Genomic DNA, 16,640 nt, shown 5'->3' on the forward strand with positions numbered 1-16,640 from the left:
TCTATGGATGACCACAAGTAAGAGAGGACAGAGAACAATTAAACAATTGATGACTATCTTAGTATAATAAAAAATAGATATATATATATACTTGTATATTTTCCCTTTTAGGGGCAGCACACCTTAAAGTGTATGTCCTCGAAAATCCCTTTAATAAATTAAGACAATCATCTAATCAGTTGATGCCGAGGCAGCGACTAGCTCTTTGCTGCAAGTCTGGCTTTGGCGACCTCCAGCGATCAGCTGCAGCCCGTTATGCCTTCCCTCTGTAGTGGCCACTACAGGAGAAATGTGGTATTACATTGAAGCCGAGAATGTAGTGAGAGCTGCTTTATGAGGGTGTCCCATGACAAACATAAACAATGATAACTAATAAGGGGTTACCTTGTAAAGATAATCCAGAAAACCGCAAACATACAGCGCGATCTGAAAAAGACAAGTAACATATTTTGCCGTTGAGGAACATAATTGTGCGCTGTATCTGTTGTATCTGTTAGGAATTCATCTCTGATAACTGTGGTGTTTGTGTGCAATCAGTAAGTGAAGCCTTGTGCTACCATCTGTCAGTACGGTTGGGCAGGAGGATAAAGCTGTCCATTTGGCTTCCAGTTTGCATGACCTATGTTTCGATGGTGTCTGCACAGGCTTTGCTGCATGATATTGTAATATAAATGTGCACCTGCTGTCTGCATGTAGGCGGCCAGTCAGAAGAATTCAGATTATAGGTTTCTGGGACACTTCCCTGATCACTAAGGCCGATATCTAAAAAGTAACCCCCTCCCCCCAGAGATGAAACTGACAGCAGCAATGACAAATAATAGTATCATAAAACAGCAACAAGGCTATAGTATTATCTATTACACTTCTACGCCAGCTAGAAATGATAAAAAATAGGTTTCATTTAAACTTGTAGAAATAAACTAATTGTTCTGACTTTTTTTCCTTGTCTTATCCCACTTTCCATGGTCTTCTTCCCTTTTTTGTCTCTCCTCTTCTAATGTCCTCCCTATTGTCTTTCCTCTTCTTTCATCCCCTATCTTCCCTCTTCTGATTCCTTCTCTTCCCAACCCTACATCTTCCCTCTCTTCTTACCTGTGCCTCCTTCCTCTTCTTCAATCTCTACTCTGCCCTCATCTTGTCACTCCCTCTTCTCTCCTTTGTTACTTCTGCTTTTCTTCTCTTTTCCATGTCCTTCCATTTTTTCCCTTCTTTTCCTTCTCTTCTCTCACTTTTCTTCTTCCTTTTAATCCTCTCCTTCTTTCGTTTTCTTCTCTCCTCTAATCCTTTCTTCTTTTCCATCTCACCTCTCCTCTTTTCCTTTCCCTTATCTCCCATCCCTTCTTGTTTGGTTTCTTTCACTCCTCTCCTTCCTTACCTTCTCTCCTCACCACTTTTCTCTTACCTTCTCTCCTTGCTACCTTCCTTACTTTTCTTCTCTCTTCCACTCGTTCCTTCCATTTCCTTTCTTTTCTCCTCTCCACTTTTACCTTAATTTTCTTTTTCCTTCCCTTGCTTCTCTTGTCCACTCCTTTCTTCCCCTCTCCTCTCATTTCCCCATTTCCCTTCCACCTTTAATTTTTTTTCTGTCTTCTGCCCTCATGTTTTCTATTTCCACCCTCTTTTGTACATCTTTTTCTTCTCTTTCCCTTCTTCCTTGTCTTCCCCTTTGCACTTATCTCCTTTGCCTTTCTTTCCCCTCTTCCCTTTCATTCCCTTCTTTTTCATTCAGTTCCTACACTTTTACCTTTTTTCCGGTCTCCTTTATGCTTTCTGTCTCCTTTTTTCTCATCCATTTCCCAATCTCCTATCTTCTCCTTCACTTCCTTTTACTTCTCTTCTATTTTTTTACATTCTTCCCTACATTCTCTTTATCTCCCATTATTTGCCTTTTTTCCCCTTACCTCCCTTTCCTTTCTTTCCTTGTACGTCATTTTTAACACACAGCTATTTAATCCCAGTCGTCTTTTGTATATTCTAGGCATAAACCGGAAGGTGATCTACTCCCTTGTTGACTCGGCAGATGGACATTTCACCATGGATGAGCAATCTGGCATCATTGTCCTGGAGCAGCCCCTTGACCGGGAAGTCCAGTCCTCCTATAATATAACCGTGAAGGCATCAGATCGGAGCCCCGTCCAGCCGCTATCTTCATTTGTAGTTGTTACAATCACAGTCCTGGATGTCAATGATAACCCTCCAGTATTTGAAAGGAGAGATTACCTGGTCACGGTTCCTGAGGACACGGCCATTGGTTCCCAAGTAATGTTCGTGTTTGCCGCCAGCAAGGATATTGGCTCAAATGCAGAAATAACGTACAGCTTCAGGACCGGAAATGAACATGGGAAGTTCAAGATCAATCCCAAGACAGGTAAAAAACAGTTCTCATATCTCTACGACTCCTTGGTGACTTGTGATCACCGTGATAAAATTGTGGTTGAAGTAAAATTATTCACCAATCTTGATTTACCCCTATGGGGAAAAAGTTGTTGTAAGCTTTCTATGTAGATGGAATTCTTCTGATTGTTGCCCAACTTGGCCCTTCTTGGGAAACTTTAATGTCCCACGACTATCACATTAACCTGTGACTCTACCACAACCAGCAGCTGACGAAATTTCTCCAAGCCTTACTCAATCCCAAGGGGAACTGTTGAATGAAGCCCCTAACACTAGAGTTGCCTTATTCATCTTAGAATTACATGGAGGGAGTAGAGTGGTGATTGGTGACATTGAGCTCAATATAGGTTTTGGAAAAGCTTAATATCATCCCTTACCGGACCTGTAATGGTGGCCATAATGGTCATCACCAACTTTTTTTTTTATCTAGAATCCTAAAAAAAATCCATTCATTTATTTTCCTTTCCAGGGGCGATTGTGGTCATCAATCCTTTGGATTATGAAGGTTGTAAAAGCTTTTTTCTTGTGGTGGAGGCTAAAGATGGTGGCAGCCCTCCACTTAGCGCAGTGGCGACAGTAAACATCAACCTGACGGACGTGAATGACAATCCTCCGATGTTCAGCCAGGAGGTTTACAGCGCTGTCATCAGCGAAGACGCCTCTTTCGGCGATTCTGTCATTATGGTAAGTGTCAGAGTTAGAGCTTTACTTAAGAACCTATTAAAACTTTTATGTCGCTCAGTGTTTATTACTGGGGATTTTATGATTTCCTGCTTACCTGATCAACTGGCGTCCTACACAAGGTCACGGTATGAAATAAATATCAACACGCCGGTTACAATGGTCTACTAAAATGTAATAAGAATTTTACAGACTGAGTGAGTAAACATGTCCGCTTCTAGTAAGCAAACATTATACCTTGTACTGAAATGCGTTGGCCATAAGAAACGCGTCTAGAGAACCTTTATAAAATCTAATTACATTTATGGGGCAGCAGCAAGATAAACACAAGCCGCACACTGGGCAAATTAATTTCCTCATGGACTGTATTTACTATGGTTATTTGACACCCCAATAAAAAAAAAATCTCCAATGAAGACCTTGAATTGCCCTTTTCTGTCCAAATTTATGTCCAGTATTATGTCTAGTACCGGAAAATTTGAGTGACAACCAATTTTGCTGCTATTAGAGCTTTCATAGAGGATTGCTACTCAGCTTTTTTAGACTCCTGAATGGTAAATCCGCCTGTTTGTGCAGCAATACATCCACCACACCGTGATACTCTACAGCTGGTTGACTACTCTTGTGAGATCTAAAATGATAGCCATTATGGTTCTCACGTAGGTCATCACTGTATAATAAAATTGTTGGCAACTTTCCAATTATCTTTTTTTTTTCTTTTTTTTTTTTTTTTTGGGGGGGGGGTACTTAAATGGAACCTGTCATGTCGTATCTATTATCTACACTGCCCCGATTGCGTTTACAAGCTTTTTTTCATTAAAATTGGTGGTGTTATAATGAATCTATAACATTTTATGTACTTATATCCTACTTGCTCGTTTTCAGTCATTGGGGTGTGATCCTCATATTCAGTCATGGGCGGCGCCGCATGTATTTGAATTTTTCTCCCAGCTAGCGCTGATATTAGTGGGGCGCATGCACAGTTTTACAAGGCCAGCCTCGGGTCCCTGCGCATGCGCAATGAGGCTGTGTAGTTCGCAGCTTCACTGCGCATGCGCTATGACCCGTTACTCCCCGCACGTGTGCAGTGAGGCTATGTGAATCGCAGCTTCACTGCGCATGCGCTATGACCCGCTACTCCCCGCACGTGCGCAGTGAGGCTGTGTAGTTCGCAGCTTCACTGCGCATGCGCTATGACCCGCTACTCCCCGCATGTGCGCAGTGAGGCTGTGTAGTTCGCAGCTTCCCTTGACTTGCGCTGTGACGAGTGGCTCTGGCCGCACACAGTGAAGCTGGGAACTTCACTGTGCACATGCTGGGAGCCACTCGTCACAGCTCATGCGCAGTGAAGCTGCGATTTACACAGCCTCACTGCGCACATGCGGGGAGTAGCGGGTCATAGCGCATGCGCAGTGAAGCTGCGAACTACACAGCCTCACTGCGCACATGCGGGGAGTAGTGGGTTATAGCGCATGCGCAGTGAAGCTGCGAGCTACACAGCCTCACTGCGTATGCGCAGGGACCCGAGGCTGGCCTTGTAAAACTGCACATGTCCCCCACTAATATCAGCGCTAGCTGGGAGCAAAACTCAAATACGTGGGCGGCGCTAGCAGTTACTGAATGCGGGCTGCCCATGACTGAATACGAGGATCACTCCTCTATGACTGAAAACAAGCAAATAGGATATACTGTAAGTATATAAAATGTTGCACATTGCATCACTAACAATAACAACGCAATGGGGGCAGTGTAGATAGTAGATACGACATGACAGGTTCCCTTTAAAGGGTCATTCCCACCTTCATAGATGGATATTGTCAGTGCTGTAAATACAAGAACTTTTGCAATTTGCTGATCAATAAAATTTGCAGCTGTTCTTGAGACATTGACAGTTTGTTTACAGCTCGTTGCCTTGGAGATCGACCACCGCTCCTGTCTAGCTTGTAAGCTGGCCAGGAGGTTACAGTGTTCTCCAGCGATCATAGACAGCTTCAAAACAGTGTTTACAAGCGCAATAGAAAAGAGCTTGTAAACGCTACTCTTTTTCTGCTGTCTAGCAGCAGTGGTCGGTCTCCAGGGCAAGGAGCTGTAAAATAGAGTAAAGTATTAATATCTTAAAACGCCAGAAAAACACTATTAACCTGCACATATGGGGTTAATCTGCAGGTTAATAGCGTTAGTAACCTGCCCGACGCCTGCACTTAGCCTAACGAGAGAAAATTAACTTTATTCCCCCCAGCATCGTTAGGGTTCAGGTCACGGGCGGCGCCGGCGCTGGTTCAGTCAGCTCTCAGCGGCTGTAACCACGCCCACGGCCATGATTGACAGCCGGCCCCAATGCAGAGCGAGTGTTCGTCAGTACCGCGGACGCGGTTACAGACGCCGCTCTCTATACACAGAGCGGTTTCAGCTTTTGCAACTTTTTGGGCTCAAATGTACTCCAGTCCCCCTTCCTCCTTGGAGTGTATTTACTTACAGCTGACATCTTTTGCTGGAATATTTAGACATTTTTGGGGAAGATGTGACTTTTTGTGCTACAAAGTCGCAAAAACGGTTAAAGACAAAAATAAAAAGCGTTTTTTTTAAATTATGTTTAAAATTCATGAACCGCGTGAGCCATTTAGGGTAAAAAAAAAAAATCAATGAATACCACAAGACATAAATAAAATGACTTAAAAACCTGCAAGTGTATTATAAAGTTGCAGAAGTTTCTTTATATAGAGGAAAGTATTTCTTTACATGAAGATCTTTTCAGGTTATGCAGTAGGTTGACCTGCAGTCCTATGTAAATCCATTTTAATATTTGTATTATTACTAATAGCCGTATCACGTTCAATTGTAGGTATTTGCTGAAGACTTGGACAGCCCATCAAATGGACACATAACTTTTTCTATAGTCAACGGCGACCAAGATAAAGAGTTCATGGTGGATCCGGTCATAGGACTGATAAAAGTCAAGGACAAGTTGGACCGGGAGCGGGTACGGCGACATTTTATTTATTTTGAATCATTATGTTGTACAGGGTCTGTGACATAAAACAGAGAGCTGCCCTGGTCGGCCATTTATATGGTTGCTATGGAATGCTACTTTTGCCACTATAGGAAAAATGTCACGAAATCCGGACCCTTCTACCATTTTAAGATATTCATTGTGGTGTCCGAAGACCTTTTCTTGTCTGAAACCTTTAGGCCACATTCACATTTTACAAAATAGCCCCATTTATTAAAACTGCCTAAATAGAAAAACTGACCATGTTGTCCATGGCAACCAATCACAGAGCAGCTTTTATTTCTTAAACTACTTTGGTAAAATGAAAGCTGAGCTGTGATTGGTTGCTATGGGCAACACAGACAGTTTTTGATAAATGAGGCCTAGTGGATTTTTCCGCTCTTACAGGACAGGCTGTGGATTATTCACACTCTGTTGCTGTGGATTTTCATAACACACATCTTCACCCTTGTCAGTGGTATAATCTTTGGCGAATTTGTGACAAAATCAGCATTGCTGCTCATTAAAGTACAGTCATTCTGATGACTTGTTCACATACTTACCATTAGGCCACATTCACACGTTCAGTATTTGGTCAGTATTTTACATCAGTATTTGTAAGAGTACTTTCGCATTGCGTTATGGCACCCGTTTGGTGTCCCCGTCGGGGTCTTACGTCTGAACCCCCCCTCAAAACGGGATTCGGAAGTACGCACCATAGACTGTAATGTGCGCTCTGCCATGCATCATTTTTGGACATATACACCTATTGGATACGGATACCCAGATACAGTCTACTACATCTGAGTGTCCTCCAGTAGGAGCTTTGGGGGCACTATTATGGCCGCATCGGTGCATACATCCCGTTTTGCTGGGGGGTTCAGACATAAGCCCCAATGGGACCAACAAAAGTGACCCTAGACGCAATGTGACAGCACCCTTCGCCAAAACCAGGAGTGGGTGAAAGATACAGAAGTGGTGTTGTGTTTCTATTATACTTTTCCTCTGATTGTTCCACTCCTTATTCTGGTTTACAAATGCTGATGTAAAATACTGACCCAATACTGAACGTGTGAACGTGGCCTCACAAATGAAAAAAAATCCGGACATTTAAATCCTGCTCCCAAAGCATTCAAAACCAAAACTCTAAAATAAGGGGGGTTGCAACGCTCCTCTCCTATTTTTTGGGTTGATTCGTGAGACAGTTGGAGAGTCTGTGTACCGTATATAGCGCAGAGATTGTCATCACTTGCATCAGTCTCTCTCCCCAACACAGTTCATAAGCTAACGCTAATCTCATACATGCACAGGCCAAATTCATAGGAGGCCAATTAACCCATCAGTGCGATTGTAAAAAATTAGGAGTCAGTTCACTAAATCAAGCAAAGATCTACGCTATTGTGCAAAAATTTTAGGCAGGTGTGGAAAAAATGCTGCAAAGTAATAATGATTAAAAAATAGAAGTGTTACTAGTTTATTTCTATTAATTAGCAAAATGCAAAGTGAATGAACAAAAAGCGAAATCTAAATCAGATCAATATTTGGTGGCCACCCTTTGCCCTTCATCAATTCCTCTAAGTAATTGCACACAGTTTTTCAAGGAACTCGACAGGGAGGTTGTTCCAAACATCTTGGAGAACTAACCACAGATCTTCTGTGTATGAGACTTGTGCAAATCCTTCGGTCTCTTCAAGTGATCCCAGACAGACTGGATGATGAAGTGACAAGTGTATCTAGAAGAATTGATGAAGGCAAAGGGCGGTCATACTAAATATTGATTTGATTGAGATTTTTATTTTGTTCATTCACTTTCCATTTTATTAAATTATTTATTTTATTTATTGATAAAATTAAGGAAAGAGTCAGACGGTCGTATAACTCGGATTAGGATCACAACGCAATGCTGGGACTGGCCACCAGCTCTCCCGACCCGAGCGCACGTATTTCTTTGCCGCTATCACGCTCAGGTTGGGAGAGCCGGTGGTGTTGCTATCCTCTTCTGAGTTATATGGTCATCTGACTCTTCCCTAAAGGGAACATGTTTGATGGGCGCCACTGGTCTTGCTCTGTGCTTCCTCTATCCCTGCAATTGCTGTCCTCCTGCCCTGCATTATGTGGATGACTTATCCTATTTCATCCACAAAGCGCCCCCAGAGGGCAGAGCAAAGTACTGTAATGCGCATGCACAGGTAGACGACAAAGAGCGCTGATGAAGTTAAACCGCCTCATGCAACATGAAGTAGGGCAGAAGGACTGGGATTGCAGGAATAGAGGAGGCGCCGAGCAAGACCAGTGACAGTCATTGGACTGGAAAGCGCCGTATGGGGGGGGGTTATAAAAGGTATTTTTTTCAGGGTATGACAAGGAGATTGGGGACTTATATATAGATTGCTGGACTGTGATAAAAGAGGCATTAAAGGTGGTGGCCGTAGATTATTTTGGGAAAATCTGGTGACAGGTTCCCTTTAAACTATTAACACTTCTGTTTTTGAAATCATTCTTACTTTACTGCATTTTTTCCAGACCTGCACAAAGCTTTTGCACATTAGAATATACAAAGTGTATTAGAAAATATAACATGCTTTATACGCTGAAATTGGAATATCCTTTAATTACTCAGCAGTTATTTAAAATTAAAGCCTGCCTGTCAGGACGATGTTACCACTTAAACCAGCGGTATGGCTCTTAGTCATGGTCCAAGTGCAACAATAAAAATGATACCTGTCTTGTAGTAATCGGATGTTCTGGCGCTGAGAAATCGAACTTTGAATTTACGTGCAAATTAGTCCGGAAGCGCATTAGGGGGCGTGTCCCTAAACTAAGGAGTACACAGACACGCCCACAAATGCACTTCCTGGGTAATTGGGTTGTGACTTCGAAGCTTGATTTCTCAGTGCCGGTACATCGGATTAATACAAGACACGTATCGTTTTTATTGTTGCACTAGGATCTGTACAGCCATACCACTAGATTAAGTAGTAAAATCGACTTGACAGTTTCCCTTTAAGTCCTAAAAATTCTATATCACCCTCTAATGTCCTAGATAATAATATTTGGAGTTTCAGCTGCAAGTAACCGTGATGATTTCCAGTAACATATCTTCTGGAACCAAATAAAATTACAACGATGCAGTCACTAGAGGAAGCCGTGTGTGAAGTGACAAGTCCCCTGAAAGCTGATAAGGATGGCTCTTCACACCGGCAGATCATCATATCTTCCCAAGAGGTCCATGGCCTAGGATTATATTTCTCAGCCAAGCAGTTGATGGTCCTTTGGTTCTGAGCTACACTTATATATATTTTTTAACAATTTACAAGATATACTTTATCAAATTTTGTATAGAAATGCACCAGTCAGAATAATATGAATAATAAGTCATATTTTACAGCTATAAATATTCCTATAGAAGAGGAATCACGTGAAGTTCATAGGCCCTATGAAAACTCTATAACATGAACCCCCAACTATTTTTTTTTATCATATGTAGCATTAGTACCCCATTGAGCCCCCTCAAACATCAGTGTCCGGGTGCCTAGTTATGCCTTTAAAATCACATCTATAGACAGGTCACTGTCTCCTACAAGTTCAACTCACTCTTCCCTCGCTGCTGCCATCATTTCTTTACCAATAGAAATGTGTTATTATTTCTTTTCTTTTTTTTTAAGGTATCTGGTTATTCCCTTTTGATTCAAGCCAGAGATAGTGGTTTTCCACCCCTCTCATCCACCGTGACAGTAAATATCGATATTTCAGATGTGAACGATAACAGCCCCCAATTCACACCGGCCAACTACAGCGCCGTCATACAGGTAGGCTACAGTGATCTTATTATAATCTTATTACTTACCACTGTATTACTGTCTCATCATAGGATGCTAATAGCTGCTATTACAGATGAAATGTGTATTTTTTACTGCGTTTCACCTGTAAAAATTTACTTATCTGACATCGAAGAACATTTTATAATTGAAGTAGTTACTGGTCCCCATTACTTTCAGATAAAAGCTGTATGACAATAGAAAAAATTGTTCTATTTAACATCTGGAAACAGTGCCACCATTGTTCTCAGGCTGCTCCTGGTATTGCAATTAAATTCTCCACCAGATAGGTGATGATAGTAAATCAATTGGGGTTCAACGCTGATCTACTAGTTTTCATCTATCCTGTGTATAGATAAAGGGGACAATTCATGACAGTTTTATGCCACAAATATGGCGTAAAAGCTTTGAAAAGACGCAAGATTTTTGCGCAAAAAGTTTATGACACTTTGGAAGGATTTTTTTATTGTTCACTTGCTTCCTAACTGCTAAGTCAAGCGACTATCTGATGCCTTTAGGTCCTTTGTGTAGCTGATTGCAGTTCTGAAGACCCTCTCTGCTCATTCCTCCCTTCCTTCAGTGTTAGATTTAACAGCAGGGAGAGAAAGGGGGTTATACACAGATCTGAACTGTGTGAACAAAAGCGAAAGCATCTACAGTCTCGGAGAGTGCAGAGAAAACAGGCTTTAGGAAAGGAGGAAAACACATTAAGAGAAAATAAGTGTGGGATAGACACTGTGGTGATATATGTGTTACTGAAGACAACAGCGACCTGGATACACACAAAGCTCATATCTAGCCTATATTACTGGGAGAAAGCCTGTAAGTCTTTTTTTGTGCTGAGTGCAGTTCTGGACAAATCTGCTCATCCCTCCCTTCATTCAGTATTAGAGATAATAGCAGAGAGAGAAGGAGACTATACATAGATCTCTACTGTTCAAGAGAGAAAGCATCTACAGTTTCAGAGAGGGCAGCGCAAACAGACTTTAGAAAAGGAAAAGGAGGGAAATACATGAAGAGAAAATACGTGCAGGATAGAAGCTGCGCTGATATATGTGTTACTGAAGACAAGAGCAACCTGGATACACACAAAGCTCATTTCTAACCTATATTACTGGGAGAAAGTCTGTAAGTCGTTTCTTTTGCTGAGTGCAGTTCTGGACCGCTCTGCTCATCACTCCCTTCCTTCAGTATTAAAGATAACAGCAGGGAGGGAAAGGAGGCTATACACAGATCTCTACTGTATGTTCAATAGAGAAAGCTTCTACAGTCTCAGAGAGGGTAGAGAGAACAGGCTTTAGAAAAGGAGGGACACACATGAAGAGAAAATAAGTATATGATCGAAGCTTTGCTGATATGTGTTACTGAAGAAAACAGCAACCTGGATACACACAGTGCTCACATCCAACCTATATTACTGGGAGAAACACTCCCACAATGGAAAAATCCAAAATTTGAAAACTGCATATCAGAGGATCTGAAAATGAATGAAGATTGCAGACTAAAACTTTGTGTAATTTTATTAACTAGAGATAGCCACTAACATATGTCAAGATCATTTTTTCCATGTCAAAATTGTCCATTACTTTTAAGTTGCAATACCAGCTAGAGCCTGAAGGCGAGAGGGGGTACTGTGTCTGTGGGAAGAAAAAAACACTTTTTCTTCTAATCCCAGAAAGTCAAAAGAATTCTAATTAAAACAGTTGAAGACAAGAGGCATGTACTATTGTAAGAAGCCTCTGCCATACAACAATGTCAGACCAAGTTCTCGAAAACTCCTGCCCTTCTATTCTGGGGGAAATAAATAGTTTACTGCCTTTCCTTTATGCATTATCGGTAACACAATGATTTTTCTAACTGTCTGCTGAGAATTATCCAGTTTGCCTGATATATATGAAGCTAAGAAGAAGATGTTTAATACATAATGCGGGTCACGGGCGGGTTAGTCGTGTAAACAAGCCGAGCATTAAATGTGACTTGTGACTTATGAATCACTTCTGTGAGTCCCTTGCCGAGAGCTTCATTACTGGTCTCTAATGAATGAGCCAGGCTTATATGTCATGCTGCCAGGCCTCGGATATTGATTAATGCACTTTTAAATATACAGTCATGGCCAAAAGTTTTGAGAATGACACCAAAATTATATTTTCACATGATCTGCTGGCCTCTGGTTTTTATTAGTGTTTGTCCGATGTTTATATCACATACAGAAATATAATTGCAATCATATTATGAGTACCAATAGGTTATATTGACAGTTAGAATGAGTTAATGCAGCAAGTCAATATTTGCAGTGTTGCCCCTTCTTCTTCAAGACCTCTGTAATTCTCCCTGGCATGCTCTCAATCAACTATTGGACCAAATCCTGACTGATAGCAGTCCATTCTTGCATAATCAATGCTTGCATTTTGCCAGAATTTGTTGGTTTTTGTTTGTCCACCCGTCTCTTGATGATTGACCACAAGTTCTCAATGGGATTAAGATCTGGGGAGTTTCCAGGCCATGGACCCAAAATTTCTATGTTTTGTTCCATGAGCCATTTAGTTATCACCTTTGCTTTATGGCAAGGTGCTCCATCATGCTGGAAAAGGCATTGTTGGGCGCCAAACTGCTCTTGGACGGTTGGGAGAAGTTGCTCTTGGAGGACATTCTGGTACCATTCTTTATTCATGGCTGTGTTTTTAGGCAAGACTGTGAGTGAGCCGATTCCCTTGGCTGAGAAGCAACCCCACACATGAATGGTTTCAGGATGCTTTACAGTTGGCATGAGACAAGACTGGTGGTAGCGCTCACCTCTTCTTCTCTGAATAAGCTGTTTTCCAGATGTCCCAAACAATCGAAAAGGGGATTCATCAGAGAAAATGACTTTGCCCCAGTCCTCAGCAGTCCACTCCCTGTACCTTTTGCAGAATATCAGTCGGTCCCTGATGTTTATTCTGGAGAGAAGTGGCTTCTTTGCTGCCCTCCTTGAATCCAGCCCTTGCTCAAAGAGTCTCCGCCTCACAGTGCGTGCAGAAGCACTCACACCAGCCTGCTGCCATTCCTGAGCAAGCTCGGCACTGCTGGTAGTCCGATCCCGCAGCTGAAACAGTTTTAAGATACGGTCCTGGCGCTTGCTGGTCTTTCTTGGGCGCCCTGGAGCCTTTTTGACAACAATGGAAGCTCTCTCCTTGAATTTCTTGATGATGCGATAGATTGTTGACTGAGGTGCAATCTTTGTAGCTGCGATACTCTTCCCTGTTAGGCCATTTTTGTGCAGTGCAATGATGACTGCACGTGTTTCTTTAGAGATAACCATGGTTAACTGAAGAGAAACAATGATACCAAGAACCAGCCTCCTTTTAAAGTGTCCAGTGATGTCATTCTTACTTAAGACTGATGACTGATTGATCGCCAGCCCTGTCCTCATCAACACCCACACCTGTGTTAATGGATAAGTCACTAAAACGATGTTAGCTGCTCCTTTTAAGGCAGGACTGCAATGATGTTGAAATGTGTTTTGGGGGTTAAAGTTCATTTTCTGGGCAAATATTGACTTTGCAAGTACAGTAATTGCTGTTAAGCTGATCACTCTTCGACATTCAGGAGTATATGCAAATTGCCATTACAAAAAATGAAGCAGTAAACTTTGGAAAAATTACTATTTGTCTCATTCTCAATACTTTTGGCCATGACTGTATATCTGAAGATATGAACGCAAGGAACTCGCTGATATGTTTATTCCAGCTAAGGGGAGAATATTCAGCATGGTTGGTCAAGGTGTTTTGGCACTCAAATCAACCACCAAGACCTTACTCGGCCAATACAATGCCAACTATGGATAAGATATGGATTTACTATTAGGGCGTATCCATATTAGTAGAGTTGAGCAAAACAATTTGTAGGACCCTGACACAGAAGCCACGTCAGTAGTCCGTGGCCGTCAGATTCCTGTGAAACCTATCTGCAAGCATCCCTGGTGCCTCATCTTATTAGTTGTCCTGGCATGATGTTATGCATGTGATATGTCTTAATGATGAGCCTACTATAATTTTAGTATGCCTACTAATCAGAAGTAGTCTGGTAGAAAGGAAAAGGTTTGCGGGGCTCTACTTTGGAGGACTACCGATGTGGCTGCTGGACCTAGCTCCTGCAAATCATTTTTGTCCAACTCCACTTAACAGGGCTTTTGTAGCGGAGCATGGCAGCATTACTGTACCTCCGGATCCTTAAATTTTGAAAATTCAATAGAAGTATTCTTCCCCAGAGACAAAGCTTTTATTTCTGAGTCTATGGCATCCAATTAAGGAGATAGGAGAAGGTTTGCAGGGCTGTACTCTGGTGGACTACCGATGTGGGTGCAGGACCAAAGTCCTGGATATTATTTTTGATCAAGTCCACATAACAGGACTTTTGTAGGGGTGCATGGCAGCATTACTGTACCCACAATTTCATAAACCCAATAGAAGTGTTCTTCCCCAGAAACAAAGCTTTTATTACCAAGGGTATAGCATCCAATTAAGGACATAGGAGAAGGTTTGCGGGGCTCTACTCTGGTGGACTACCGATGTGGTTGCTGAACCAAGGTCCTGCAAATTATTTTTGCCCAACTTCACATAACAGGACTTTTGTAGGGGAGCATGGCAGCATTACTGTACATCCGGATCCCTACAATTTCATAAACCCAATAGAAGTATTCTCCCTCAGAAACAAAGCTTTTATTTCGATGGTATGCCATCCAATTAAGGAGATAGGAGAAGGTTTGCGGTGCTCTACTCTGGTGGACTACTGATGTGGTCGCTGGACCAAGGTCCTGCAAATAAATTTTGATCAACTTCACATAACAGGGCTTTTGTAGAGGTGCATGGCAGCATTACTGTACTTCCGGATCCCTACAATTTCATAAACCCTATTGGGAAGGGAAGTTTCTAGGGGAGTATACTTCCTATAGGGAAGTATTCTCCCCTAGAAACAAAGCTTTTATTTCGAGGGTATGGCATCCAATTAAGCCTTTACGACAGAACACGGAAGTTTTGTAGCACAGTATATGATCAAACCCATCTTTGTAGATAGGGATATGTAATGTCAAAAAGCTTTCTTAAAGGAGAATTTCACATAAGGTTTGCGAGGCTCAGTTTCGTTCTAGAAAGACTAGGAATTTTTCTTCTGCTTCACAAGCTAAAGAATTGATGAGAGGCCAAGCCTTTATCTAGGTCAATGTAGTTGTGCAGACCAAGACATGCCGGATGCCTTCCCAACTTATAACATTAATGATGCCAACTTAGAAAAAAATGTATATCTCCATGTTATCTAGTAGATAGAATAATATTAATATAAATACATTATTGGACATTTTGGTGGACCAACCCTTGGTGTAACCTAAGGTAGAATGTTTGGGATTTGACTAGAAAAGAAGTTCCTTTATTTTATGCTACATCCCTTCCTACTTTATCTTCTAGGAGAACAAACCTACTGGGACTAATATCCTCCAGCTAGTAGTCACCGACAAAGACTCGTACCATAATGGACCACCATTTACATTCACCATAATAAGTGGAAATGAAGGCGGCCTGTTTGTTCTAGATCAGTCTGGGGTCTTACGTTCTGCCGTTGTTTTTCAACACACGATCGCGAATGAGCATCTCCTGAACATACAGGTATTTCAAGATCTAACTTGTTGAGGTAGGCAAGGTAATTTTAGGGGAAAAGTCACTATCCTTAACAGTTTGTTATCTATAAGAGAGAGGTCATTGCATATAAAAGCTTAAAGGAGAGAGGACCCTACACATAAGAGCTGACACTCTACAGGAGAGAGGACCCTGCCCATAAGAGCAGATACTCTACAGGAGAGGTCCCTGTCTATAAGAGCTGACACTCTACAAGAGAGAGGACCCTGCCCATAAGAACAGACGCTCTACAGGAGAGAGGACCCTGCACATAAGAGCAGACACTCTACAGGAGAGAGGACCCTGCCCATAAGAACAGACACTCTACAGAAGAGAGGACCCTGCCCATAAGAGCTGACACTCTACAAAAGAGAGGACCCTGCACATAAGAGCTGACACTCTACAGGAGAGAGGACCCTACACATAAGAGCTGACACTATACAGGAGAGAGGACCCTGCACATAAGAGCTGACACTCTACAGAAGAGAGCTCCCTGCCCATAACAGCTGACACTTTACAGGAGAGAGGACCCTGCACATAAGAGCTGACACTCTACAGGAGAGGTCCCTGTCTATAAGAGCTGACACTCTACAGGAGAGAGGACCCTGCACATAAGAGCTGACACTCTACAGGAGAGGTCCCTGTCTATAAGAGCTGATACTGTACAGGAGAGAGGTCCCTGCACATAAGAGCTGACACTCTACAGGAGAGAGGACCCTGCACATAAGAGCTGACTCTATACAGGAGAGAGGACCCTGCACATAAGAGCTGACACTCTACAGAAGAGAGCTCCCTGCCCATAACAGCTGACACTTTACAGGAGAGAGGACCCTGCTCATAAGAGCTGACACTCTACAGGAGAGGTCCCTGTCTATAAGAGCTGACACTCTACAGGAGAGAGGACCCTGCACATAAGAGCTGACACTCTACAGGAGAGAGGACCCTGCCCATAAGAGCAGATACTCTACAGGAGAGAGGTCTCTGTCTGTAAGAGCTGACACTCTACAGGAGAGAGGACCCTGCCCATAAGAGCTGACAATCTACAGGAGAGAGAGGACCCTGCCCATAAGAGCTGACACTCTACAGGAGAGAGGACCCTGCACATAAGAGCTG

General features: G+C 42.3%; 1 protein-coding gene across 7 annotated transcripts in view; it reads left to right on the plus strand.

Annotated features, from left to right (window-relative positions):
- Positions 1–16,640, plus strand: part of FAT3 (FAT atypical cadherin 3) — a 735,917-nt gene that overhangs the window by 641,374 nt on the left and 77,903 nt on the right. For all 7 annotated transcript variants that reach the window (XM_073662065.1, XM_073662062.1, XM_073662061.1 and 4 more), the window contains 5 exons: positions 1,979–2,368; positions 2,864–3,078; positions 5,918–6,055; positions 9,730–9,873; positions 15,321–15,518. In XM_073662065.1, coding sequence (XP_073518166.1) covers positions 1,979–2,368; positions 2,864–3,078; positions 5,918–6,055; positions 9,730–9,873; positions 15,321–15,518 — 1,085 coding nt within the window. The remainder of the gene's footprint in view (positions 1–1,978; positions 2,369–2,863; positions 3,079–5,917; positions 6,056–9,729; positions 9,874–15,320; positions 15,519–16,640) is intronic.

The sequence above is a fragment of the Phyllobates terribilis genome, unplaced genomic scaffold, assembly GCF_046119375.1.
Source record: "Phyllobates terribilis strain yellow unplaced genomic scaffold, ASM4611937v1 Scaffold_2__4_contigs__length_985480577, whole genome shotgun sequence".
Classification (NCBI taxonomy): Eukaryota; Metazoa; Chordata; class Amphibia; order Anura; family Dendrobatidae; genus Phyllobates; species Phyllobates terribilis.